Source organism: Cynoglossus semilaevis, chromosome 18 (genome assembly GCF_000523025.1).
Source record: "Cynoglossus semilaevis isolate Cse_v1.0 chromosome 18, Cse_v1.0, whole genome shotgun sequence".
NCBI classification, from domain to species: domain Eukaryota; kingdom Metazoa; phylum Chordata; class Actinopteri; order Pleuronectiformes; family Cynoglossidae; genus Cynoglossus; species Cynoglossus semilaevis.
This window is the reverse complement of record NC_024324.1, coordinates 13,527,548-13,552,412: the sequence shown is the minus strand read 5'-3', so window position 1 is coordinate 13,552,412 and position 24,865 is coordinate 13,527,548. Positions and strand designations below refer to the sequence as shown.

The window sequence follows — 24,865 nt, the reverse complement described above, 5'->3', positions numbered from 1 at the left end:
CAAAGGAGCAGCGGGAAAGGCGAGGTTACTCAATGTCAATGGAATCTGTTCAAAATTGACCCAAGACCCCCCTCTTCCCCTCTCTGCTCCTCGTGCTCCTTCAGCACCAGCTTGTGAACCCCCTCTGTAAGAACTCTGGTTTTATTGACCCCACCCCCTCTCTTTTTTACCCCTTCATTCATGCTACATGACCCAATCGTCACACACATGCACCGTACACAGGAGCATTCAGGGCTGATTCACAGACACACTTCAGACCAGTGTTTCACAGACCTTATGATTAAAGGACTTATATTTTAATATTGACTAATGTGGAACAGCTCCCTCTAGAAATCACTCTACGTCTGACACACATCAAGGATTGAAATGTAAATCCATCTGCTTTTAATCTACATTCCTTTGGATTGTTTCAGTAACCTTTCAGGAAGTTTGTTGTTCTTATGAGAACTGTACCTTGTGGAGCTTTAGCCTGCGTTCCTAACAATCCCAAAGAACAAAACGTTTATCAAAATCAGCTTGATACAAATGCTGTTTCCCAATATGGTTAAAAACAGAAAACAACGTTTTAAAAATGTATTAATGACTTATCCGACAAAAAAGTTCCTTTTGACCTTTATAAAAGTTTGGCTCACTTTTGTGAACTCTATATTGATGTTATATTTTATATTTCCATGTATGTCTCACATAACATAACAACAAAAGACATGGAAGTGGTGTCCTAGCTGGACCATTTCTGGGCAAAAGTAGAAGCTGTTTATTATTTATCTAACATTACCAAATTGCACTCTGTGAAATATTTAGGGGGAAACTTGTATTAAAATAATTTCTGCTGCATACAAACTTTCGACACTGCCTGTGACCCATCTGTGGGACATGACCCAGACTTTGGAAATGACTGATATAAACATAGATAGAACAGATAGAATTCAAGGCCATAGTTAGTTAACTGGAAATGTAGCAGCGGAGGTCTCTCTCTCTCTCTCTCTCTCGCTCTCTCACTCACACATACACACACTGTCTCTGTCAATCTCACTCTCTCCCCCTTCCTTCCCAGCGTCGTTGCCATGGCACCCTTAGTCACTCTAGCGGTTAAAACGCCGCCACTCTCCGTGTTCAGTGTTGGACGTTCACTCTACGTGTTGGTGCGCACCGGCTGCACTCAGAGTTGGCTGGTATTTAGGTCGGTTCGGTTCGGTTCGGCACGGCTCAGTCCTGGTCCCGGATGAGACTTCACCATCACCTGCGGCTGGACGCACGTAGATGGAGACGCCGCACTGTGCCGACTGCTTCACCTCCTCTCCCGTCCCAGGGGGGAGCGCGCTTGTAAGCTGATTTGAGTCGGGAATGTGAAAACCTCATCGGGATTAGAAAGGTATTTGTTTGACCGACAATGCCCCGTGGCTTGGTTTGGCTTCCCCGGCTATTGTTCGCGCAGCGGCGGACGCACGGTACCAGGTCTCGGCCAGTTCCTCCTCAGTAGCTGCGCAGGCTCGGGCTCCAGGTGTCTCCTCGCTGCTTTGCTCCTCTCCGATCGTGTGAGGATTGGATAATATGACTTCCTGGCTCCGCACACAAGGCACCGTCCCTCCGTGTCTCCTGCTGTGCTGTGTGGTGGTCGCTGTCTATGCGAAAGCCTCCAGCGCCGGTGAGTCAAGGCTCATTAGGGTCAATTAGGCTCCATCACATGCCAGGAATTAGCCTGCATCCTCTCTGTGTCACTGCGCAACATCAGCTCCCATCAGCATCAGCATCGTCATCATCATCTCTGCTTCGCAGGGAGTACCGTGGCTTCCCAGGATAGAAACACTTACTATATGTTTTCCTCATTCACACAACATATCTATATCAAATACATATTACCGTCACATTCTGCAGATGCAAACGGCAATAATAATAACATTAGTGTATTGAGAGAGGCAATCAAACCTTTATGGACCACCATGTCATATTGGCCATCCCATTTTAGCAAGCTATACTCCTGTAAGTATGCAGAAATGTATCTTATTGCCTGCAAAGGAAAAGTTATATCGTCCCAACAGGGGGTGCTATAAACCTTGTTTGTTTCCTAAAATAATTACTTGATTCCATCGATCCCAGTACAAACTAATTCGACACAGATAAGTAATGCATTTTACTCTTCGGCCAATCACAACATAGTACTGTCACTCAAAATCTATGAAATATACATTGGTATATTGATTATCATAAAACGTATTTTTCAGGGATGTTGTCTCGTGAGCTAAATCGAATGCTTTACTGCCACCTATAGTTCAATTTCCCTACTAAACATACACAACGCACAGACACCACTCAACAAGCAGCAAAACTAAATATAAAAACAATACTAATAGAGGAATATTAACAGGAATACATTGTGTTCCATTCCGTACAGGCTGACACACTAGACAACACTCAACTCAACTTGCTGACCTCCTTAAGTGAGCACTGATCATGTTTAATTAGAAGTTAAATACATTGCCTATTCAGGAGGTCTCCCTCAGGCCATGAGGGCTAATTGGGTCAGAGCAGCTTGTTAGCTGGCTGTTAATTATGTTGGAACATGCAGCTTTTTCTGCTTTGTGTAACAGTCATGTTTCTGGCAGCATCTTTTCTCACAATAGGGAAAATGATCATTATTGTTTTTAACTGTTAATTAATCAGATGATTGTTTTTCTTAAGCAGTCATTTGGTCCATTTAATAACAACACGTGGATCTTGCTGTTATTACAGAGGGGACAAACCAGATAATGGTTCCATTTAAAAAAACGTACTTTAAAAACATATGTTTTTTATACAGTTTAAATGACAAACCGTTGTGTGGATTCTTTATAACTGACTCATGTTTAGCTAAGTAATTCAGTTTAGTTCAACTGTGTGTTTGTGTGTATGTGTAAGGGTGTTTTGGGTTGTAGGTGTGGGAATTGATCCCCTAACCACTCAACAACTCAAGCACCTGTTCTCTAATGCTCCTCAGTGGTTTTATTCTCTAATTTCTCAATAGGCTTTTTGGTGATTCAAATGATGTCATCGGAAGTAGCAGAAAAAACACTACATGTGCTGACAATTCTTCCTCTCCTCCCCTCTGTTCTCTCCCCTCTGTTCTCTCCCCTCTTCATTTCTCCTTCCCTTTCTTCTCCTCTGCAGGAGACAGTGTCTGTTCATCTCCTAGTATCACTTCTTGTTCACAGTGTCTCAGACAACCACAGTGTGCCTGGTGCTTTATGGAGGTAAGTAAGAGTGTGTGTGTGTGTGTGTGTGTGTGTGTGTGTGTCAGAGAAAAACAGAGAAAAAGGGAACGTGGCAGACTTTCAGCAGCAGCATTCCTCAGATGACACACAGTAAAACTTTGATGCCGTCCGCAGATGTGAATATAATGTGTATGTTTGAGCTCAGTGGCCTGGGCCACTGCATGTGTGTGTGTGTGTGTGTGTGTGTGAGTGTATTTAGACAAGTGAACATTTCCAACCCGCCTGTGTTTTTGTCTGTGTCTGTCTCTGTTTCTGCGTGACCCTTGAGAACCTTTAAAGCCTTCCAGGCCTTCACCGGTCAAAACACTCTCCTTCCCTTCTCTCCTCTCCCTCTCCCACTCACACACACACACACACCCTCGCCTTGTATGTGTTTACAGACTTCAGGTGGTTTCCCTGAACTCTAACGTTATCTGACATCAGCAAGCAAGTCTGAACTCACTGGTGCATAAAAGCATTCAGCAGCACCCAAACACCGCCTCTCCCACCTCCTACACACAGACACACACACGTACACACACACGTACACAGTTCCTAAATTTGCATATTCACATCCCAAGCCTGATTTAATTCCAGTTCTGAAGACAAACATTGTTTAGGAAAGTCCCTGAAACTAACCATATAGTTTTCAGATTCTCAGTGACTTTCAGAGTTGTGACAAACAAATCATAACCACAGGACAAAGATCAATAAAACACATTTAGCCTGGCTTTCACAATTAGGATGTAGTTTCATTTTCATTTCCTACTGTGCTGGTCTGCTTTTACTTTCTGATTATTCCTCTCAGAGACATCAATCATCCATACTCCACTGGAAAAGTCCAAAAGCTTGGCACGATGGTACTACAGTGTTGCCTGGTTGTTTTCACACAGATTCATTCAGGGTGGTGCGAAATGAACGAGGGCCAACCTGACTATCAAATTTGACCTAGCTACCTTCTTTCCCTGCTTTAGTAACGTGATCCTCAGGGAGCAGAAGGAGTAAAAATAACCAGGACATTTTTTTCCTGATAATAAAAACAGATGACTAAACACAGAATTGCATAATAAAACTATAACGTCATAATGTTATCATAAAGCCCCGCCACCAATCACAAATAAAACTAAAGCTTATAAAAGGATGTGTTGGCAAAATATGTAACCACCTCTACCACTCATTTGTCAGCTGTCCTGATTCAGAGGAGAAAGGAGCGTTTCAACTTCCACTTTCTACACAGTTAATTCATTTTCCTATGATGTTTTCTTTTTTTCTCCCAATACAAACTCCCAAGGGATTAATAAAGTTTTATCTTTCTAATATGTATTGTACTTGAGTGTAAACACGTCTTTCCCTTTCTCATTCTGCAGACCTTTCATGACGGGTTATGGCCGGGTCATCGCTGTGACCTGCCAGTAAACCTGCTCAGACGAGGCTGCACGTCAAAGTACATGGAGCAGCCAGAGGTCAAGGTGGAGGACAACGAAACCCCCAGCAGCACACAAGTGTCACCACAAGATATTAGCATCACCCTCAGGCCAGGTAGATCTGCCCCAGCTGTGGACTAATCGCTGTCAACCTGATCCAAAAAAGTTGGTTTTTCTGTTACAGGAAAAGTATCACCATTAGCAGGAATCATTACATATGGAACTGCTCAATTTGAGAAATTCAGAATAATTTATCATGAAGAAGATGTAATGCTTGGCTCTCTTCCTCCGTCTCAGGTGCAGAGGCCAGTGTTACAGTAGCTGTGAAGCAGCTGGAACGATACCCTGTGGATCTGTACTACCTGGTGGACGTTTCAGCTTCTATGCAAGAACACCTGGATCAGGTAGGTGCTAATAGTAACACATGACATGTAAGCATTTAAGACCACACTGCAAATAAGGTGAAAACACATTTAACAATACAATTTAGTTAATTTTTTAACATTTATCTAATCTCCTTTTTTGTCTTTTTGCTGTCCATTTGTTCACTTGTCCATTTGACCTCTCTGCTCCTACTGGTCTGTGGTCCAGCTAAAGACAGCAGGCATAGCTCTGTCTCTGCGTATGTTGGAGCACTCCACAGACTTCTGGATGGGTTTTGGCTCATTTGTGGACAAACCCGTCTCCCCTTTTATTAACGTCCATCCCTCAAAGATCAGCAACCCCTGCAGGTACCATTCTCTCCACGTCCACACATGCACAGCTATTGCTTCAAAACTCCTCTCAACTGATCTTTTCAAGCACAACTGCCGCTCTGTTTGTCCAAGAAAAATGAATCTACAGATCGGTGGAAATGAATTAATCTGCCACATGGAATCAAACCCAATAAAATCACACTTTTCCACCAGTTCTCCGCTCACACGGGTCCCACATTCAACCACTAGTCTCTCACTTCCCGTTTTCCAAAGGCGATGCTGGTCAGTTGGCTGCGGTAACAGTTTTATGGGAATGACCTTTGCTGCAAGACCAACCGGACACGCAGGCCTTCAGACAGTTACATAAACGGATTGAAGCCCTGCCTTTAAAAGACTGTAATTTTCTTCTTGTTGTCGTTGGACTGTCTCTCTTCCGTCTTCCCAGTGATTTTGAGGTCAGCTGCCGTCCAGCCCACGGCTTCCACCATGTCCTCAGTATGACAGGAAATATGAGTGAGTTCACACGCGTGATCAAAAACCAGCGCATCTCGGGAAACATGGACACACCTGAGGGAGGCCTGGACGCTATGCTGCAAACTGCTGTCTGCGAGGTGTGTATACATACATATATATACACATATAGATGATAGATAGACAGACATAGCCTCTAAATACCTCCCTCTGTTTGAAACAAAGACAAACAGCAACAGACTGAACTCATTTGGATTTCTTGAATTAATTGATATGCTTAGCAGAAAAAAATGGAAGTAAAGCAGAAATGTGGTGATAAATCTATGTTTTGGCAAAAAACGTTCCTTGTGGGATAATAGTAGCAGTCTTACTCAGCATTCGTGGTGCCACTGGAATTCCGCTCTTTAATGACACCAACGTTAGGGTATGGCAGACACACGCAGACACACAGTCACAGCATATGCTAGAACTGCAGGGGGCTGTGAGTCACACCATATTGGGGGGCCCTAAGTTGCCAGCCAGCAGGGAAACACCACATTGGTCATGAGCCTAGAAATAGACTCTCCATTATGTCAGGCCTGCTTATAAACTCACCCAGTTTCCTTAAATACACACACGTGCGCACAGAGGCCCATTTTTCTCACAGTGCGTATGACGAGTCACAGACATAAAGACAGAGACAGTGAGGCTGATGGAATAATGTCATCACACTTTTATTTCAGCTCGGCATTTTAAGGAGAGCTGATCACGACGGCTAATGTAATTCAGATGAGTAAATGTGTTTGAATGTGCAATTTTCTACCACATATGTAACTTGTTAATCTCTGAAACATGCACAAACGGTATTTTCCACGTTAGCTGGTGTGTGGGTGTAGCGATGAGTGATGCGTGGGAACAGAAGATACTTGAAAAGCCTCCAAAAGGAGAAGGGAGACACAGATCTGAGCTGATATTTGTTTGATTAAGACAGAAATGATGACTCAGCATGTTATTCATTTTATCTCCTTCAGGGAGAGGTGGGTTGGCGACGAGAGGCCAAGCGTCTACTGCTTTTGATGACCGACCAGCCGTCTCACCTGGCCCTGGACAGTCGTCTGGCGGGGATTGTCACGCCAAACGATGGTCAGTGTCACCTGGAGAACAATATCTACACTGGCAGCACCAGAATGGTGAGAGCAGGCGAATGACTTCGTCATTAGATGGAGATTAGTCTGGCTCTGTAACAAACCCTTATGGCCACAAACCTGAAGGGTCTTTTTATGCCTGTTTCTAGAGCATTTTACATCATTTAGTAAACCAATAGTCATTGGTGACTAAGTCCTGGTTAGGTTGTGACTTAGAGCAGTGTTTCCCAACCTTTTTTTGAGCCACGGCAGTTATATATCAACAAGAAAATCCCCACGGCACACCACCACACAAAAATCTCACAAAAAGTATATGTAATGAAATATAATCATCTGCTGGTTTAGTAAATCTGGGGTTAAAAAAAAAGATTGTTGGAGATTTACTTTGTTGCTATGTTTTTCTCAGGACCATCCGAGTGTGGGTCAACTGTCTGACAAGCTACTTCAGAACCATATCTACTCAATCTTTGCGGTAGAGAAGCAGCAGTACCAGTGGTACCAGGTAATGTCATAAACTTGTAATGTGTAAGAGAAAATGGACAACAACACCAGCGTTGATATCCACTTGTCTAAATTTGTCTTCTCATGAACATTTCTAGGAGTTGGTGCGTTTGATACCTGGCTCCTATCTGGGAAAGTTGGGTCTGTTCCAAGGCCCTAACCTCTCAGAACTGGTGGTGGATGCATACAAGGTACAGGGAACTATTATTACACAGTATATTATTTTTCTCTCCAAGTCCTATAGACAAAGCAAAGATGGGGACAGATTTAAAAAAAAAGGTTGGATGGGAGAGTACAAAAGCACAGCATGAGCCAAATTCTTCAGCCCACGCAGGATGGTTCAAAAGTTTTGAGGCATTTGCTGAGTCATCATGACCTCAGTTTTCTTTGCTATCCGTAAGTATTTTGTATGTGAATATAAATTTAGATTTTAAAAAAGACTCAAGTCAAATGATGGCAGACGTTAAAAGATGTAGAATCTCTCAAGACACAAAAAAAGACCAGTAAGGATAGGAGGTTAGGCAGCGGTTAGGCTGCCTGTGCACAAGCATGTGAACGTGCGCGTGTGTGTGAGAGAGAGAGAGAGGGAGAACGAGGGAGGGAGAAACTAGACATTTGTTCAGTTGGCAGCAATGTGGGCTATAATCTTCCCCCAGGCACAGGGCTTTCATTGTTTGAACCAACATTCTGCCATATCCACAGATCTTGGTGCATGTGTGCACGTACACATGCACGCACACACACACACAAACAGCAGGGCCCAAACAGAAACTGTGTCCTAATCACGGATGAATACAAAGTCGCTATTTCTGACCCAGTTTCCTTGTTCGCGTTAACTCTTCCTCCGTATCTGAGAAGGAAACTTTGACAATGAATTACTTCTGTACAAATTTGACACATTTGATTATTCATGCTTTCATTTTTGTCACTTCTCTCCCTTCCTCTTGTTGCTATGATAATGGCTTAACACAGAGGCTGTTGTCAGAGGTCGCACTCTCAGTGTCTGTGGAGGACAAGGCAGCCAGCAGGTACTGGGTGTCTGTGTCTCCTCTCTGTCCTGATGGAAGCACTGCTGAAGACCAGAGCTGCTCAGGAGTTCAGCCCAACCAGACGGTAAACACACAAACATTCATTAGACGGATAGAAGGAAGAAGTAAAATTCTGAACTCAATTCCACACAAAGTGCCAAATAAGTGTCTCTGCACCAATAACAAATGTTACAGTGGTGAGAGTGAAGGGAACAGTTCTCAGAATTAGAATGAGTTCATCCTCAGTCTTTTTCAGGGTCAAAGAGCTGGAGCATGCTCAGTTTATCAGTCGATCACAGGGCCAAATATAGAGAACGGACCGACATTAATACTCACATTCTATGTTCAATTAACCGTGTCCTGTTAACGTATCCCTTTGGACTGTGGGAAGAAACTGGAGTACCCACAGAAAGAGACATTAAAAACCCATGCCAGAAAATACTTTGTCTGTAATCTGTTTAAATCCTAGCACTTTTTTCCAATTATGTTAAAACACCAAGAAAACACATAAAGGTGGACATTGTGACTAAGGCAGTGCAGCTGTCACATGTTTGTGTCTAATCTGACTGTGTTTTTTCTCTGTTTTCTACTAAACGGGGTCATAGTCCATCTTGGCATTAAGAAACCCCTTTAGCTACTCTCTGATGACACATTTCTTTCTTCTACTGAAGGAAATATCCCAAAAATACTGCCCTGCTGCACAGAGCTTTTGTTTCTTCTCTGCACCTCACAGGAAATCATTTTGTACTGCATTCAGATCTTTTCTTTTCTGTTCACTCCCTAAACCGCCAGTGAGACCTCCTGGTGGAGCACTGAACATTCTCACACACAAAGCTGCATAATCACTGTGTAATAGTTGACCCATTGTACAAAGTGAGTAAAGGTCAGCAATTTAATCCAAGGATGGATTACCAAAAGTACACCGACCAACCAGAAAGCTGGAAAAATCCACAAAAATCCCCCGAAGAATTCTTCTGTAGAAGAAGAATCAATGCTTATCAAGCAATTTCCCATAGGTCTTATCATCGTTCTACATATTTATGAAAACTGACGTGGCCTGTTTGATTTGTTACCTCAGAAACACACTCATACTGTGTGTTATGAGAATATGCACAGCAGCAGCTCAGTGTATCAATCTCAGTAGTTCATACTGTAGTAACTTTGTTGCCCTTCACTCAGGTCTACTTCAATGTCACCATCGGCCTGCACTCTTGTCCAGATGATGGTGAAAATGAAGATGTGCGAGTGATCGTTCGCCCTGTTGGTTACAACGAAACCAGCGTCATCAGGATTCACTCCAGATGCAGCTGTAGCTGTGGACCAACAAGACGCTGTTGGGACAACAATCAGTCGTTGTGTACTGGGACTCAAGACGGCTCCAGACTGGAGCAGAGACAGGAGCACGGACTGATCAAGGACTCGGCCACACGTTCAAAACAAACCTGCAGAGCCGAGGGATCAGATGTGGACTGCAGTGGCCGTGGGGAGTGTGACTGTGGGAGGTGTGTCTGTGAACAGAGCACACTGGGGACGGTTTATGGGAAATACTGTGAGAAAGACGACTTCTCCTGTCCATATGAGCGAGGACTTCTGTGTGGAGGTAAGAGGGACAAATGTGGTATGAAATTATTAATGTTCTGAATATGAGCAAAGCCAAGGTTGTTGGTACAAAAACATAGAGATAAACATAGAGAGCTAAGTCCAGAGTATTTACAAAAACAAAAGACAAATATATCAACATTAGGAAGCAGACGTTGTACACTGTCACATGCAGATTTCACTTTAGAACAGTACTACAGTCTATTTAACATGCAGTCTCACTAGATATCACAACACATGGAAGACACCACACAGGGACCTGTAGTTAAAGACTTTCACAATAATCTGACTATGACCAAATGCTGCATTTATGTGCTGTCAGAATTATGGTATATATGAGTTTGGGTGTTAAAAATGCACATGAATGTGTCAGAACAGGACAGTTCGTTCATCACTCCAAGAGTCCAAACTCAGAAACAAACACAGGGGCCAGGACTTATCCAAACAGTCAGCTTTTCAACCCACAAAGAGCTCAGGTGAAGCCAGATGCAGGGAACACTACTTTATCAAAACAATTTGCTAGTCATAACACTGAGCAGGACACACTGGAGTAAAGGGGTGAGTAATGAAGCTGGTTACTAGGACGGAAGGAAGAACAACACAGCTCAGTAGCAGGAAAGGTCAAGCAGACGTGACTGAAGGTCGCTTTATATTTACTGGGAACTTGTCAAAGTGAAATCAGCTTTTTACTTAAAAGATTCTAAACACACTAACCGCCTGCCGTCTAACCATTCTGAACGCCTCTCTGTGTGTCTCCCCCAGGAAGAGGTGTGTGCGTGTCGAGCGAGTGTGTGTGTGAAGATGGCTGGACAGGTGAGACCTGCAGTTGTCCACTCTCCAAAGCAAACTGCCAATCAGCCAACGGCTTGATATGCAGCGGGCTGGGAAAATGTGTGTGCGGCAAGTGTGTGTGTGACGACGTCAGACACTCAGGAGACCACTGCGAGCGATGTCCTGCTTGCCAAAGCACCTGTCAGTCACACTGGTACTGGTCACTGCTTCTTGTCTGTTGTACTGTATGCCGAGAGCTTTGAGAGAACTGCGTGTGGACGCAGGTGAAGGATGAAACGCCTTGTTTTGTCTCTTTCTTTCAGGAAGTGCGTGGGCTGCCACCTGACACACGGCCTCTCACAAAAAGGTGCAGGAAACTGCAACCATAGTTGTCCACCACAGGTGATCTACAGGGATTATGTCTCAGGTAAAGGTAGTTAACCATACATCCTCCAGTTACTCTGGTCTTCACTTCTGTGTTTTTTGTTTTTGATATCATTGATTACTTTCATTCTTTTTTTTTTTCTAGGTCAAGACCTAGAAAAGTGGATCCAATGCATGTACATCAGTAATGACAGCTGTCGCTACCGATTTCAAATCGGCTCACACTCTAGTCAGACAGAGATTCACGTCAGCACAAGACCAGGTACACACCCACATCAACGCACACACACACACCTTTTTTTAAGGTCACTTCCGTTGCTACCACTGCTGCACTGCTGCACCCTGGTGAATTGTAGTCAGCGTGTTTGCTGTCAGTGTAACAGCTGTATTCTACATTTTCTGCAGCAATTCCCTGTTTACTTTCTTCCTTCTTTTAACACACACACATCCTATTCAAGTGTTACAGTTCACCTCCACCCAAACTACCCCCCGACACGCACACATTTTTGGAACAGCACTCCTCATTGTCCCACCTCTCCAACCCCCCAAGTCCCTCAGGCCAGCGGTACACTCTCTTCCTGAGAGCTCACACCGACCCCTCTTGGGTGCAGCCCGAGCCAGGTCTCCATAGAAACACTGTTCCAAAAATGACAGAGAGGTCTTTGGGCTCTTTGTGCTGAGCGATGAGCTTGTCCTCCGCACATGCTCTCACAGATGCACGTCCTGCTGATTATTCAGTACAGCAACACAGGCTCAGCTGCAGAGCACAAATGCGTTAAAAAAAAGTGTTCCTTATTGTGCTGCATTAATCATCTTGCAGTCCATTAGTATTACTATTAGCTAAAGAAGCTTTAATAAAACGTTTTAATAGATAAAAGAACATTTTTATTTTAAAACACATCTAAAAGATGCAACATATTCAGCCCAAAATGCACCTGGATCCCCTGGAAAAAAAATACAGCAACATTAGCAGAGGCTAGCCCCAAACTATATATGTACACATTATCCTGAGCCAAAAAAAAATCTGAAACTTTGTAAATAGCTTAAAGAATTTTAAAAGTATAATATGACACTTTGACTTGATAAAATAGATATAAAGCAACAAGGCCAAAAGAATTTCTGGCATGTTCCTGTGTGCGTGTGTTCAACATTAAATTCTTGTTTTTGTACGTCTCCACAGAGTGTAGCAGCAGTGGTCGGCTGATTGGAACATTCCTTAGCGTGTGTGCTCTGACTGTGCTGTGCGGCCTGGTGGTGGTGGCTATGTCCCGGTTGCTTCTGCAAAAGAAACGCTGGGCAGCAGAGGGCACTGCTGACGTTGGATTTTATCACTGCACTGGAAAGGTAAACTGTCCAATGTCGGGAACACTGAAGGGCCTGAAATAAAAATGGGTGACGTCCCACGAGCCCTGAGCTATTTGAGCAAACCGGTAACTCAGGATAGGTGTGTTAAAATGAATTGCACTAAAGAATCAGGACAGAGGAATTTGAGGCTGCCGTCAGAGGTACAGCTGTATTTTACATTTCCTCTGAACTCCCAGCTCGCCATGTCCTGCACGTAGATTTGTGAGCTTACAGTGATGTACAGCACCTTTGAGGAGAAGCAGAAGATGGAAAGTTGAACCAGGAGGAGCTTTTCTGGAGACCTGTGTCTCTATTACTGCTCTGAAAAATGCTGTGGTGTTTTTCAAAGTCCTCAATTACTGTTCCTCGTCCACTGCAGATCATCTTAATGACCCCACAGATTATCCAGTGGTCGCCGTGTTCCCACGGTAACCTGATGAACGTGATGAATATTCCACGTTATTCTTGCACTTTTTCCAAAGCTGTGCCTCATCACAGAAGGGTTATATAATGTGACAAATCTATGCATCCATGCATTAAACTGAAGGGTAATGAAGTCCTCCTAATTTTAAGAGACACCACACAATGTTTTTTCACATTACTACTTATCCCCCATGGAAAGTTGTGCAACATCCTGTGGTAGAAGAATGTCAAATCTCAACATAATCCAAGGAAACCTCAGTCATATTGATAATGAACAATGACTCTGTTCTCACAGTCAGAGCCTGCAGGCTGTCAATCTCTTCATATCATTAGATGAGAAGTGCTGTAGTTTGACCTGCTGTCTTTTTAGATGCTATTGAATTCCGGCCTCTTTCAAACAAAGAAACAATAAAACATTATAATATATAAATAAAATCCATTATAACCAAGCTGAAGTACCCAGAGTATGGTGGTTATGTGATGATAGTGTTGTCATCACATCATCCTCTAAAGCTTACACTTCCCGTCCTTCATGACTCAGAATCTCTATGCCTCTGCAGCGTCATTTGCAAATTTACAGAAATGCATCACATCACTTATTGTCATAGTTTTATGTGTTTGTGTGTCTGTATGTTTGACTGGTGCATGCCTTTTCCACCCTCCAGGATTTGTCATATATTCCTACAACCAATGAGAAAACCGTAACCTACCGAAGAGACCAGCCACCTGACCCTGTGGAGATGCACGTTGATATTCCCAAGATGCCACTGGGTGACCCCTGGCATTACTGAGCAGGTCAGAAAAATGTGGTGAAGTCTCTAAAAATCACTGTGGAGAGGATTATCACTCAAACTACACTATGGAAGCTCCACGGGATCATGTGGGTAAATAAAAAGAGCTTAATGACTTTTACAGACTGTTGGACTAATGTGGCCAGTTACTTGGAGACTGAGATTAAAACAAAAAGCACAAATCAATGGGATATTCTAGCTCTGTTGCAGCCGAAAAGACTCTTCCTCGACATTCAACGTAATAATTGTTCTAACTAAGGTCCTGTGTGTGTGTGTGTTTGTGTTCGTGTGTGCAATAAATGCGTCTCTGCCTGCAGCAGGCTTTCTATTTATGACAGGAGAACTAACAGATACATTACGGGCCACAGTTGATTGTGTGACTCTCTTATGCTACCTGCACTGTCTTCCTGTATTAGTCTGCCATCGTGTGGCCAATTTGAGGTGTGAAACTCGTTAATGTTAGTGTCTACTCATTACTGACCTCAGCTCTATTAATATGGGATGAAGCACTGCTGTGATTCTGCGTTCCTCATGACCTGTCATGTGATCATACTTTCTGTTATTTGTGGCAAACCTGACCTCATGCTATGTGGTGGGTTGTTTTTTGTTTGGTTTTTCCTTTGGAAATGTGTGGAGTTTTTAGATGTTACTTTTATTGTGTGAGAATATAGTTTTATCTGGTTAGACTTGCACTAGAACAACTGTTTTGCAATATACTACTGAAAACTGTGAGGTCTCTGGGGAGGAGAGAACTAGTGGTGTGTCTGATTCTTGGGGCATTAGAGGGAACTGTTGAGGACAGAACTAGCAACCAACACAAGAAAATGTTTTTTTTTGTCTTTCTATTTAGGGAATGGAACGAGAGTAGTGGGCGTTTTTTAGACAGACACACAATACAGAACCAACCACGCAAAAGCAGAAGTTCAATTGTTTTGTCTGGAAACTAGTGAAACTTAATGGGAGTCAAAATCACCAATGTATCACTAGAGGGCGCCCAAGTGCGCGTACTAGTGTCACATCTACTACAGTTCGAGGATCATTCTTCTAAAGCATGCTGTATCGTCCTTTGTCTGATCACGTGGTCTCTGTAACAGAGACACATCTGTGTATTCATGCATCTGCTGATGGCTCCAGAGCCACCGATGACCAGAAGTATATGTTTCCACACTGACACCAGCTACTGGGCAAAGGTACAAAAAGGTACCAAGGTCAGAGGTCAGAGGTAAACCTTTCTCTCCTCACACTTCTGTGCACTAGCTCCTCTGGATCCTGACTGGGTCCAGACTGTCCTTACACAAACTGTTTCCCTTATTTTATAATTACTTTTATTTAATGTTAAGTTGTTTACAGCAATAGCTCAACACTAATTTTTATTTATTGTGATTTTATTATCTCCTTATATTATTCACATTTGTTATTTTATTTTTTTGAAAACTGGAATAATGGGTTGTAAATATTTTTTGTGTTTATAAATAGTGGTTTCTACCCCCTGATTAAACCAATAAGGTAACAATCATCTCATGTTACGGGGCAATCTGCCTGGAGTAACAACAGCACTTTCAAGTGTGGTTTTATTTGTTGATAAATGATAAATAATATCACTCTGTGTCGCATGAATTATTTCATCACAATAAAATGTTTAAGATTTTTCTAAATAAGTCATTTATGTTTGAATCTGTCAAAGTTGTTGGAAGTAATAATAATTTAATCAGCTTCCTCCTCATCCCGTCTCTAAACTCTTCATCTCAACCATCAACAGTCTCCATCTAAAACACCACAATCATCTTCTACCTCGCAGCTCCATCTCTCTAGTTAATTCAATCCATTATGTTTCCACAATACTCCATCACAAACCATCTGATCCACATCAGGACCCAATCCTGTCCGTCCGAAAAAAACAATCCTTATATGAACTGAACACTAGGTGGCGTCTAATTACAAAAAACGAAGATATCTTTTGTGATGATTTATAACAGTGATACAACTTTGTACTTTCTTGTAAAGGCGTTAGTAAAGAACAAGTTCGTGATATTTTACCACCATTGCATGTCAGTACAGAACATGGTGTATTTTATTAAATTAATTTATGCACTACATTTCACTAGATGTATTTGATGCGTGATTAAAGTATCTGCACATACAGCACACACCTCAATCCCATTCAAAGTAAAATAACATGTAATACAAAACCATAGCGTGTTTTATAGTATTTGTTTCACTACGTTTGTGTTCAGAAGTAGTGAAACAAAAACTCATTCCATCAGTTATGACATTTTATGTTGGTTTAGGAAAAGTCTCCTAAAAAGCAATATATAACAAAGAGACAATATCTCGGCTCAGAGACAGAAACCTATTTAAAATAAATCAATCAATACTCCATTTTTAAGTCAGTGTTTTTTTAAGTATACACCTTGGATATGACGGTATGACGCAAAGACAACGACAACAAAAAACGAGAATGAAAAGGGGTGTCGTTAAATAACAAATTGTTTAATATTCATAAAAGACTAATCTAAAACAGGCTACAAAGAACGTTTGATTTGAAAAACAGAAGTTACAGTATAAAACATATGAGGTAAGGACGCGGTTCCACCTGAAGTCGTGGAGGTTTACGATAAAGTGCCATTTCACATAATTAGGAGTCCAGAGATCGACAGCACCCTCTAATCAAATGTCCACTTTGTCATGGATTATCTCAGGAGACTGACTCGGGCTGTGGTCCGTGTCAGTGGGTTCTTGAACGACCCCGGGCTCCCCGCCGTCCTCCACGCCCTCGGCGCTGTGCGTCCTGGCGTGTTTGCTGAGATGATCCGAGCGCATGAACTTCTTGCGACACACCGGACATTCGAAGCGCTTCTCCCCGGTGTGCGTGCGTAAATGCCGCTGGAGCTCATCCGAGCGCGTAAAGCGTTTCCCGCAGAAGAGCCAGTTGCAAACAAACGGCCTCTCCCCGGTGTGCCAGCGCAGGTGCGCCTTCAGGTGAGACGTCTTCCCGTAGACCTTCCCACAACCGGGGATGTGACAGTTGTGCAGCCCTCTCCGGCGCGGACTACACCCCCCCTGTTCGAGGCTCTCTGCCTCCTGACAGTTGGGGCAGTCACACGTGGCTCTGCCAGCGTAACGCCGAGAAGAGGCGCGGGAGGAAGCGGGCGCGGGCGCAGACACGGAGACGGTTCCTGGCAGCCCGGATGCCCCACTGGTGGTGGAGTCCTTAAAGGAAGTCGAAACAGGTGGTCGAAATCCGTCAAACAGGTGCTGTGTGGTGGAGAGGATGTGCTGAGAAGCACCGGGGGTAAAGGCCGGGCTGTAGTCAGCGCCGTAGGCGCCCAGGGGTGACGGTAACCCGGCTTGGGTCTGTGCGTCCATCCAGCAAGAGCCCATGTCCCACCAACTAGAAGAGGAGGGCGCGTTACTGACATCTACGGATTTAAACCAAGGCTCATATGGATGCATCCTAGGGTAAATCCCTCTACCGTCCACCGAGGAGGGGTATTTGGGCAGAAACACAGAGCGCTGGGCGTGTGCCGGGTCAGAGGGGGTGTTCTCTGCCGACATTGTCGTCTGGTACATGGAGAAATCGGTTCCAAATGGTGAATTAGCAGCGGTTAGAGAAAAAGAACTAGTCGTATCTGTAAGTCTGGTTCCAGCACTGCTGGCGGATCCGGGCGGAACCCCGAATGGTTTGATGCAGACACCCGGCGGGGCGCCGCCTCTCCAAGTATGAAAGCCTTTGGTGAGTCCTGAGGGTCCGTCGGAAAGTGAAGGAGAACACGATGGACCGGGGTCTCCGATTCTGCTGCAGGTGGCAGCCAGCATGGCTAGCGGAGTGCTGCCCAGTCTGGGCTCCTCCTGAGGGGGGAGGGGGGGGGGACAACAGACAAGAAGACTGGTCAATCATCAGTGCAGTGTTAGAACTGGACCCTAATCTGCAATGACGCTCGTTATAAGTTTGAAAAATAACTAACTTGAACCCAAGTTAAACTATTTAATCCTCCAGTCTCATGCAAACTTCACCAACGTCATCAAAAACGTTTTAAATAATTTAAAAGAAAACTTTCTACAGTATGACTCTACATTTAGAAATTAAACAGTCACGTGTATATTATTTATATAATAGCATATTAGAGTAAATGCAAATCAAAGAATTAACGACAACGAGTAAAAACAAAACATAATTACAATTCTAACACATTTATGATGAAAACCTTTTTTTTAAGTAAACAATGGTGTAGACTTACCCGCAGCAGTGTAGCAGCCATTCTCTGTGCGGAATAATCTTCGGCTGTCTGAGTGTGTGTCTGAGTGTGTGCGTGTGTGTGAGAGAGAGAGAGTTAGAAGAGAGACGAGGGCAAGAGTGTGTGTGTGTGTTAACTTCTGTCTGTTGGAATGTGAGCGCGTCTTCACGGACTGCTTTATAGTTGCTGTAGTTTCGCTTTGAAGTTCCGTTCAGGACCAATCAGAGGTCAGCGTCATTTAGGCTCGGGGTCATCGTAAACCATAAAAGCGAAGTATCGCGAGGCTTCATGCAGCAACATGTAAGAGACAAGTCTAAGCTGTAAAACAATGATGATTCAATCCGTGACCTCAATTCATGAGCACGAGATATTTATCCAAATAAGGGTATTTTATTTTTGCAGGGGAAAATTCAGAGAATGAAATCAATCGTTTCTGTGACTTAAGTGGAATAAAACTTTTTTTTACCTTTAAACCTAATATTATTTTTTTCTATGCTCAGTATATTTGTGGATTAAAGATTTTAACCCAGAAACCTGAGCATATATTTTCATTTGCAAACATAATTAATACATTAGTGAGTTAAAGTAAATATGCAGTAATACTATATACAATGTAGTATTACAGCAAATTGTTTCCATGGTTATTCGGGAGAGTATATTTTAGATTTTTAGAAATATTCAATAAGCATTCAAAACGGAATTAAATCCGACTTTTAAGTACTTAAGTACTGTATAAACACTTTCTTTACAATAAAAGTTGAACAGAAAAGTGAAATATGTATTTGAAGAATCCTAGAATATTTGAATACATTTGAATTTTGATGTACAGTCTTAGTCACAACCAACTCACTGCCTTTAGGCAGAGGTACAGACCTAAGTCTAAACAGTTAAAAGCCTCTTGGCCTGACGTCAGATAATAAAACTAGTTTGAGCTCCAGCCTGTTTAGTAACAGAGGGAGCGGCTGATGGATGAGAGGCTGTCCTGGTCCATCCCATCCTGTGCCTGGGGCGTACCCAGTCAGCCTTAGGGGAGAAAAGGGAGGAAACTACCATCACTGCCTCCAACAGTCTAATCTCATTCAACTGAAAACAAATGTGTCTTTAAAGAGAACACCTCTTCCTGTTGTGGCATGTTTTCTATGTTTGGAAATCCACAACCAAGCTGAACTTCAGACTCCTGCACAGTAGGGATCATATACATATAAAATAGACATAAATCAATATCACATACTGGAAATAACTTTTTTTTAAATAAAATTGATTGCAAAAATGTTTCGATCTTCAATCTCCTTTAGGTAACAGGAAACAATTATCTAGCAGAAAGTCATTTATATTCTGACCAGTCATTAACACCCTGTGACTGAAAGACCATACGCTTTAAGACAAACAGCTTAGTCCATTAAAGAGCTTCACTATCTGCACATCTATGACTGACTTGAGGAAGGACGTTTTTAAAGGGACACAATGATAACATCAAATGAATATGTGAAAGTTCTGTACTTCTTGTTTTCTTTGGAGAAATTCAAATTGTTGACCACAGTGAACAGACCCCCAGCAGCACCCCCCCCCCCCCCCCACAGCCCCAGGCACACATTCACAGGTGGAGTTTACAGTAGGCTATCACACCTTTAACCTGATCACCATCATCAGCAGCCACTCAAACAGCTGTCCCTCTTAAAGCAGCATTCTTTTCCCACACTGAACATGTGTGTGTGTGTGTGTGTGTGTTCTTATAAATCCCCCAGTGAAACCCAGTCTGAGCCCCAACCTGTTCTTTGAGCAACGATAATGACCACATTAGAACGCACCATCGAACGTCAACAAAAAAGATTGATGTGTGCTCTCCACTCACACTGTGGGCACTGAGACGGAAGAATAGGAGGAGAGAAAAGGGTGAAATAAGGATCTGGCACCTCTTTGAATGAATGATGGGTGAAATGTTTTTATCATTCATTGCTGTTTTTCCTCATCTCCTCTTTTGTTAGCAGAGCAGGGAGCATACAGTGATCCACGGGGCACAACAACTGGCCCGCTGAGACAATTAGACAATTCAAAGAGTCAACAGACACATGGCCGCACATGAAACAAGCATTTTGATTCCAACCGAGAGGCTAGGTCAGCAATTTGTAAAAGGGGGAAGTAGTTTGGAATTCCTTCAAAACTTTTCTGTGGCTGCCAACAGCCACAGAAAAGCACTCAAGACAGCTCCGAGCTCCACCAGCATCAAAACACTGCTCTATAACAACTCGCTCTTGGTCTGTGTTCTCCTTACCAGTGAAGTCAACGTGGTGCTTTATCAAGCCATGACCTAGATCATCAGTCCATTTCATTGCAATCCACCTTTAACTATTAGAGTTATGCTAACAAGCAGATGTGCAAACACCTTAGGGGCAGATTCTAGAATTTAGAATAAATTTAAATTGAATGTGTGTGAACATATTTAATACATAACAAATATTTTAATTTAGATCCACAAAGTTGCATACATGTTCCCCCATGGCAATAAAAATCATGGGTTAGCTTAAAGAAGAAACGTTTCTGAATCTGAAAAGTTATAACACTGGAGAACTCCTACTGTTGGTATAATGATCTTTTCTCCAGTAGAAAAATAGTTTAAAAAAATGTGATGATAACCAGTACAAAACAAAAGTAAGATGATCCACAACATGTAGGAAAATATCTCAAAAAGAATATTAAAGAAAACAAAAGGTTTCACTAAAAATCAACATACTGAAATAGCCTCAGAAGTCAGTATAACAAAGGACTGTGGGTAAAATGCTGTGCAAATATTTCCAATATATTCTATCATAATATATTTATTTTTTATTGGACAAAATTTGTTTTTTTCTGTGGCCATGTTTAGCAGATTTTGAGTAACAGTCACCACAGAACACCATGGTCGAAAAAGATAACAGCCATCAACGGTTGTTATGGATACCGATAGCAGGTGTATCTACACTTAACACATATATATACAGTACTTGTGACATAAAACTTACTAACAAAATAATCTAACAGTGTGATTCAGTCATATGTTCTTCCAAAACACTCACCCAACTGTCCAGTTATTGTCCATATCAACAGCAGTAAACAGACTTCAGACTCCTGTAAAAGAAGAGTTGAAAAACGGAACCCACCATGAGACCATTGTTTGACAGAGGACGGAAACATCTGATTTAATCACATGAATACATCACATAATACAATAACAGAACTGAATCTTTTAATGGACAGGTTGACAGCAGGATATTGTCTGAGATATGTGTAATATGAGACAGAACATACAAAATAATTTCTTAAGCAGCGAATCAACACCTAAATTTTAAATACCTGGACCCTCCTCTACCCCCACCGTATGGAGTTTACCTGATGATGAAGTTGTTTTAAAGAAGAGGGGAGTAAATGGGTCCAGGTGAGCTGTGTCCCAGGATGTGCCTGGAGCAGCTACACCTCATCTTCCTGTGATTACAGTACTGTAGCCTGGAGAGGTCACGTCTGCCATCTGTCAACGCAGGACTGACGCAGGACTGATGCAGGACTGACGGACAAAAGTGGAAGCATAGTTAAAAATGTGTAAACGAAAAACATACATACATAAACAAAGCCTCATCATAACCTCAAACAAAGTCACTCCAGACAATTTATTACACAAAAGAGTTTTTGTTTTTTTGGTTTTGTTTATTCACATTCATATACAGTATACAGCATATCGTCATGCACCTGAAGACATGCCCATTCAGAACAAAAGGAAGTGCTGGAGAAGATTGGGTCTGGGGTAGATTAAAATTACACTTATTCTTTTTTCTTCAACCCTACACACACACAGCATAGACTTGATGGATGTCTATGGTTTGTTAGGTCATACATCACAGAGGTCATTTAAACTGCCAACACATTTGCTCTCTCTGCCCTCTGAAAGAGAGGAAGAGGAGGGGAGAGGAGAAGGATTTATAAAGGCAAAAAAGAATTATGCAGGGCGAGAGAGGATAAAGCTGTGATTAACTCTCACTCACACTCGCACCTTTTTAACACGCATCCTGACTAAAGCTGCTTGTGCTATGAGTTTCTCCACTCTTACGTCAACATCAGACTAGTCTCTGCTAACTACTGACAATAAAGTTGTAGATTTATGTGAAGGAGCCCTTCTATGGACCAACATATTAATGAGATGGCTCTGAGGGAGGAGACTTTATTGATCTGTTCAAAGTTGTTGATGTTCGGTGTCTGTGTGTCAGACCTTTGAAAGTGAAAAGGATGTTTGAGGATCAACCAGGCACTTTTATCCAATCAGTAATAAAACTACATCTGACATTAAGACGTATATATATCTAAAACAAATGCATACACGTAAACAAAACCAACATCAGGTCAAACTGTTTAATACACCAGCACGCTATCTTAAAATTGCACTGAAAAATGTATTTCTGCTGAAAGGAAATCATGAGAGAGATCTGCCTTACAACTTTGTTTTTCAAATTTATACTTCAGACTCAAAATACAGAAACTTCTAAAGACCAGATGTCCCCTAAAATGTCCCCAATTCTGACATTGAATGGGGGGGTGCGCGCAGAAATAAAAACGGTTTCAACGAAGGCCAGTAAACGCATCGCCGGTGAGGACGTCGTTTGACGTACAGACGTCATCAGGAAGCGCGACTAGACGCAGTTGTGTCAACAACAACAATCTAGAGGCGGGAAAAACAGAGCTAAGGAAACTAGCTACCGCAGTAACTGATATGTTGGCAGTAGACATGGCTGTGTGTGTGCATTTCAGAAACCTTGTGAATTTATGAAACGCAGGGCATAAATGTATGTTTTTATTTAAAGTAGTAAAAGAAATATGAAAACACTTCAATAAGTTTAAAGTGGTATAATACTTTACAGAGACAAACAATTAAACACTCACTGGCCTTTCGTTCCGGTCTTGCTTTTTCCGTGTTCAGCTAAAAGCGGTCCCCAGGGAACATGCACGTCATTAAGGTTCTGAGAGGGTAAATATACCGGAAATAAATATATCTTATCTAAAAAATAATAATTATGAATTAAATTAAAAGAAAATGGTATATGTTTAACTTTGGATAATTATTGTATTGCTACTTTATTTGGTTTAAACTAATGACAAATAAATAAATCAAATTAAGATTGGCCTGTTGCACGTGTTGCTCCTTTTTAGTTTTCAGTTACACTTCCACACCTAATTTTACTGTAGGTGTTCCCGTGACTGTTTAATATGCAAAATCATGCACACACACTCATACACTATGATCCTGTTTAACCTTTGCCCCTCCCATTCATTTGGTTTCAATTCATCCTAATGCCTTTAAAAGCTAAGGGGCAGAAAGGGGGTAAGAGGGTTGAAACAGAAAAGCACATGGCTCGATGTTTAATTTACTTGAAAATGGCTTGCTTGGTTTTACATGATAATTGCAGAGTGACATATTTTTCAGTTATTCCTCAAGGTAGGCGAGAATTTAATAGTTTTTGGCTGAAAATGGAAAATAAATTATCTGTGTTTTTATTTTATTTTTAATCAACAGACTTGCCAGATTAAATGGATTATACATTATGAAAGAAAAAAATAAAACAAACTCAGAAAAAACAAATAATAATTAGTGTTAAAATTTAAAAAATACAGGTTACTGGCAATAAACTGTCAATTAGATTGATGAGGTTGCTATGAGATAAAAAAGTGATGAAAAATAGATTGGAGAAATTAAAAACATCAACAAAACTAATTTCCTCCTCAGTATTAAGCTCTTTTAGTTTTATAAGCTCTGTCAGACACAAACAATTTCTCCCACTCTTCCAGGTTGTTTCAAGGTGATTTCATGGCTGCTGTTTTATTGATGGTTCCCGTCAAACATGAAACGTTTCTTTTCCCATCTAAACACACACATGTACTGCCTCAGGGCTGTCATTCAGGACATAAACAGACAGTCAGAAACAAGTGCTTGGCGTCAGCTCCACTAGGCCCGCAAGTCATATCAGGTCCTGCACTGAACACACACGCATACACACACACTTATCTTGGATCTTTATGGCCTACTGCACCCTCCACTTAGTGCTGCTGTAAAGGTCTTCCTGAACTCATACATGAGTACCATCTTCAAAGAGTGACATACACACACACAGACTCAAACACACAAACACTCAGTGAGGAGACTTCTAAGCGAACTTAATCATTTCACATTTGGCTTCAAAGAGACTCTTTAAACACATGCTTGCTCACTGTCTGAGAGCACAGCGGGGGTCTCGTCGCCTCTAATAGTCCTTTAGCTCAACTTCATTCTGCATCTTTTGCTTCAGCCATTTTCAGGCTGTGAAGCTGCCGCTGGTGACACAGCTGTGATGGTGCTGTATAAAAACACATTTTATTCTCAGTGTTTACCTCTGCTGCCGGAGTCTTCAACAGACGTAACAGTTATCGTAACAGTTGTATTAACACACGTGTCAATACAACTACCAGAGTAGACATTTTCAACAGCAAAATGACACACTTTAGAACAAGTAGTTTAAATATGAATATCATGTACATGGTTTATAAAATTGAAACCCTGACAGTAGGCAGCCTGATTAAACCTCCTCAATTAATGATGTATATAAAGATTTTTTTTTTCAATTAAAGCATCTTTTCAACACATTCCCTTATTTGTTGTGACATGTGAGCTTGTTTGACCCTTTGGGTCATACGGTGAACCCAATGACCGGGAGTTGACTTTTCCTGTGCGTTAGTCTCCAGTATTACCTGTGTGTGTGTGTTGGGAGTGGAGGTGAGGGGCATAAAAGAACATTGACAAGTCTGCAGTAATTCTGTTTTGAGATCGGTTGCAGATACCTTTTGCCATCAAC

At 42.1% G+C, this 24,865-nt stretch overlaps 2 protein-coding genes across 4 annotated transcripts; one reads left to right on the top strand and one right to left on the bottom strand.

The window, feature by feature from the left end:
- The first annotated feature begins 444 nt into the window (after positions 1 to 444).
- itgb8 (integrin, beta 8) lies at positions 445 to 15,192 on the top strand. Its single transcript, XM_008332029.3, has 16 exons — positions 445 to 1,645; positions 3,145 to 3,227; positions 4,595 to 4,766; positions 4,949 to 5,055; positions 5,243 to 5,382; positions 5,792 to 5,957; positions 6,828 to 6,986; positions 7,348 to 7,443; positions 7,541 to 7,633; positions 8,415 to 8,555; positions 9,650 to 10,070; positions 10,832 to 11,054; positions 11,164 to 11,267; positions 11,370 to 11,486; positions 12,405 to 12,568; positions 13,657 to 15,192. Exons 1-16 carry the CDS (start codon positions 1,552 to 1,554, stop codon positions 13,780 to 13,782), a joined length of 2,406 nt encoding a protein of 801 aa, XP_008330251.1. The 5' UTR covers positions 445 to 1,551; the 3' UTR covers positions 13,783 to 15,192.
- A 766-nt stretch (positions 15,193 to 15,958) lies between these two features.
- Positions 15,959 to 23,166, bottom strand: sp8a (sp8 transcription factor a). Of its 3 annotated transcripts, none has more exons than XM_008332027.3 (5): positions 22,923 to 23,166; positions 21,384 to 21,555; positions 21,071 to 21,122; positions 18,021 to 18,301; positions 15,959 to 17,631 (listed from the first exon to the last, which is right to left on the bottom strand). In XM_008332027.3, exons 4-5 carry the CDS (start codon positions 18,039 to 18,041, stop codon positions 16,450 to 16,452), a joined length of 1,203 nt encoding a protein of 400 aa, XP_008330249.1. In that variant the 5' UTR covers positions 18,042 to 18,301; positions 21,071 to 21,122; positions 21,384 to 21,555; positions 22,923 to 23,166; the 3' UTR covers positions 15,959 to 16,449. The 3 variants fall into 3 exon arrangements, with proteins under 3 accessions (XP_008330249.1, XP_016896838.1, XP_024920987.1); XM_017041349.2 differs by having other exon boundaries at positions 18,021 to 18,080; XM_025065219.1 differs by lacking the exon at positions 18,021 to 18,301.
- Positions 23,167 to 24,865: the final 1,699 nt, after the last annotated feature.

Coding starts and splice junctions, on each gene's coding strand:
- sp8a (XM_008332027.3), bottom strand. CDS start 18,041: ATGGCTGCTACACTGCTGCGG. Junction 17,632..18,020: donor TGGCTGCTACACTGCTGCGG/GTAAGTCTACAC, acceptor CTCCCCCCTCAG/GAGGAGCCCAGACTGGGCAG.
- itgb8 (XM_008332029.3), top strand. CDS start 1,552: ATGACTTCCTGGCTCCGCACACAAGGCACCGTCCCTCCGTGTCTCCTG. Junction 7,444..7,540: donor AGCAGTACCAGTGGTACCAG/GTAATGTCATAA, acceptor GAACATTTCTAG/GAGTTGGTGCGTTTGATACC. Junction 11,268..11,369: donor CTACAGGGATTATGTCTCAG/GTAAAGGTAGTT, acceptor TTTTTTTTCTAG/GTCAAGACCTAGAAAAGTGG.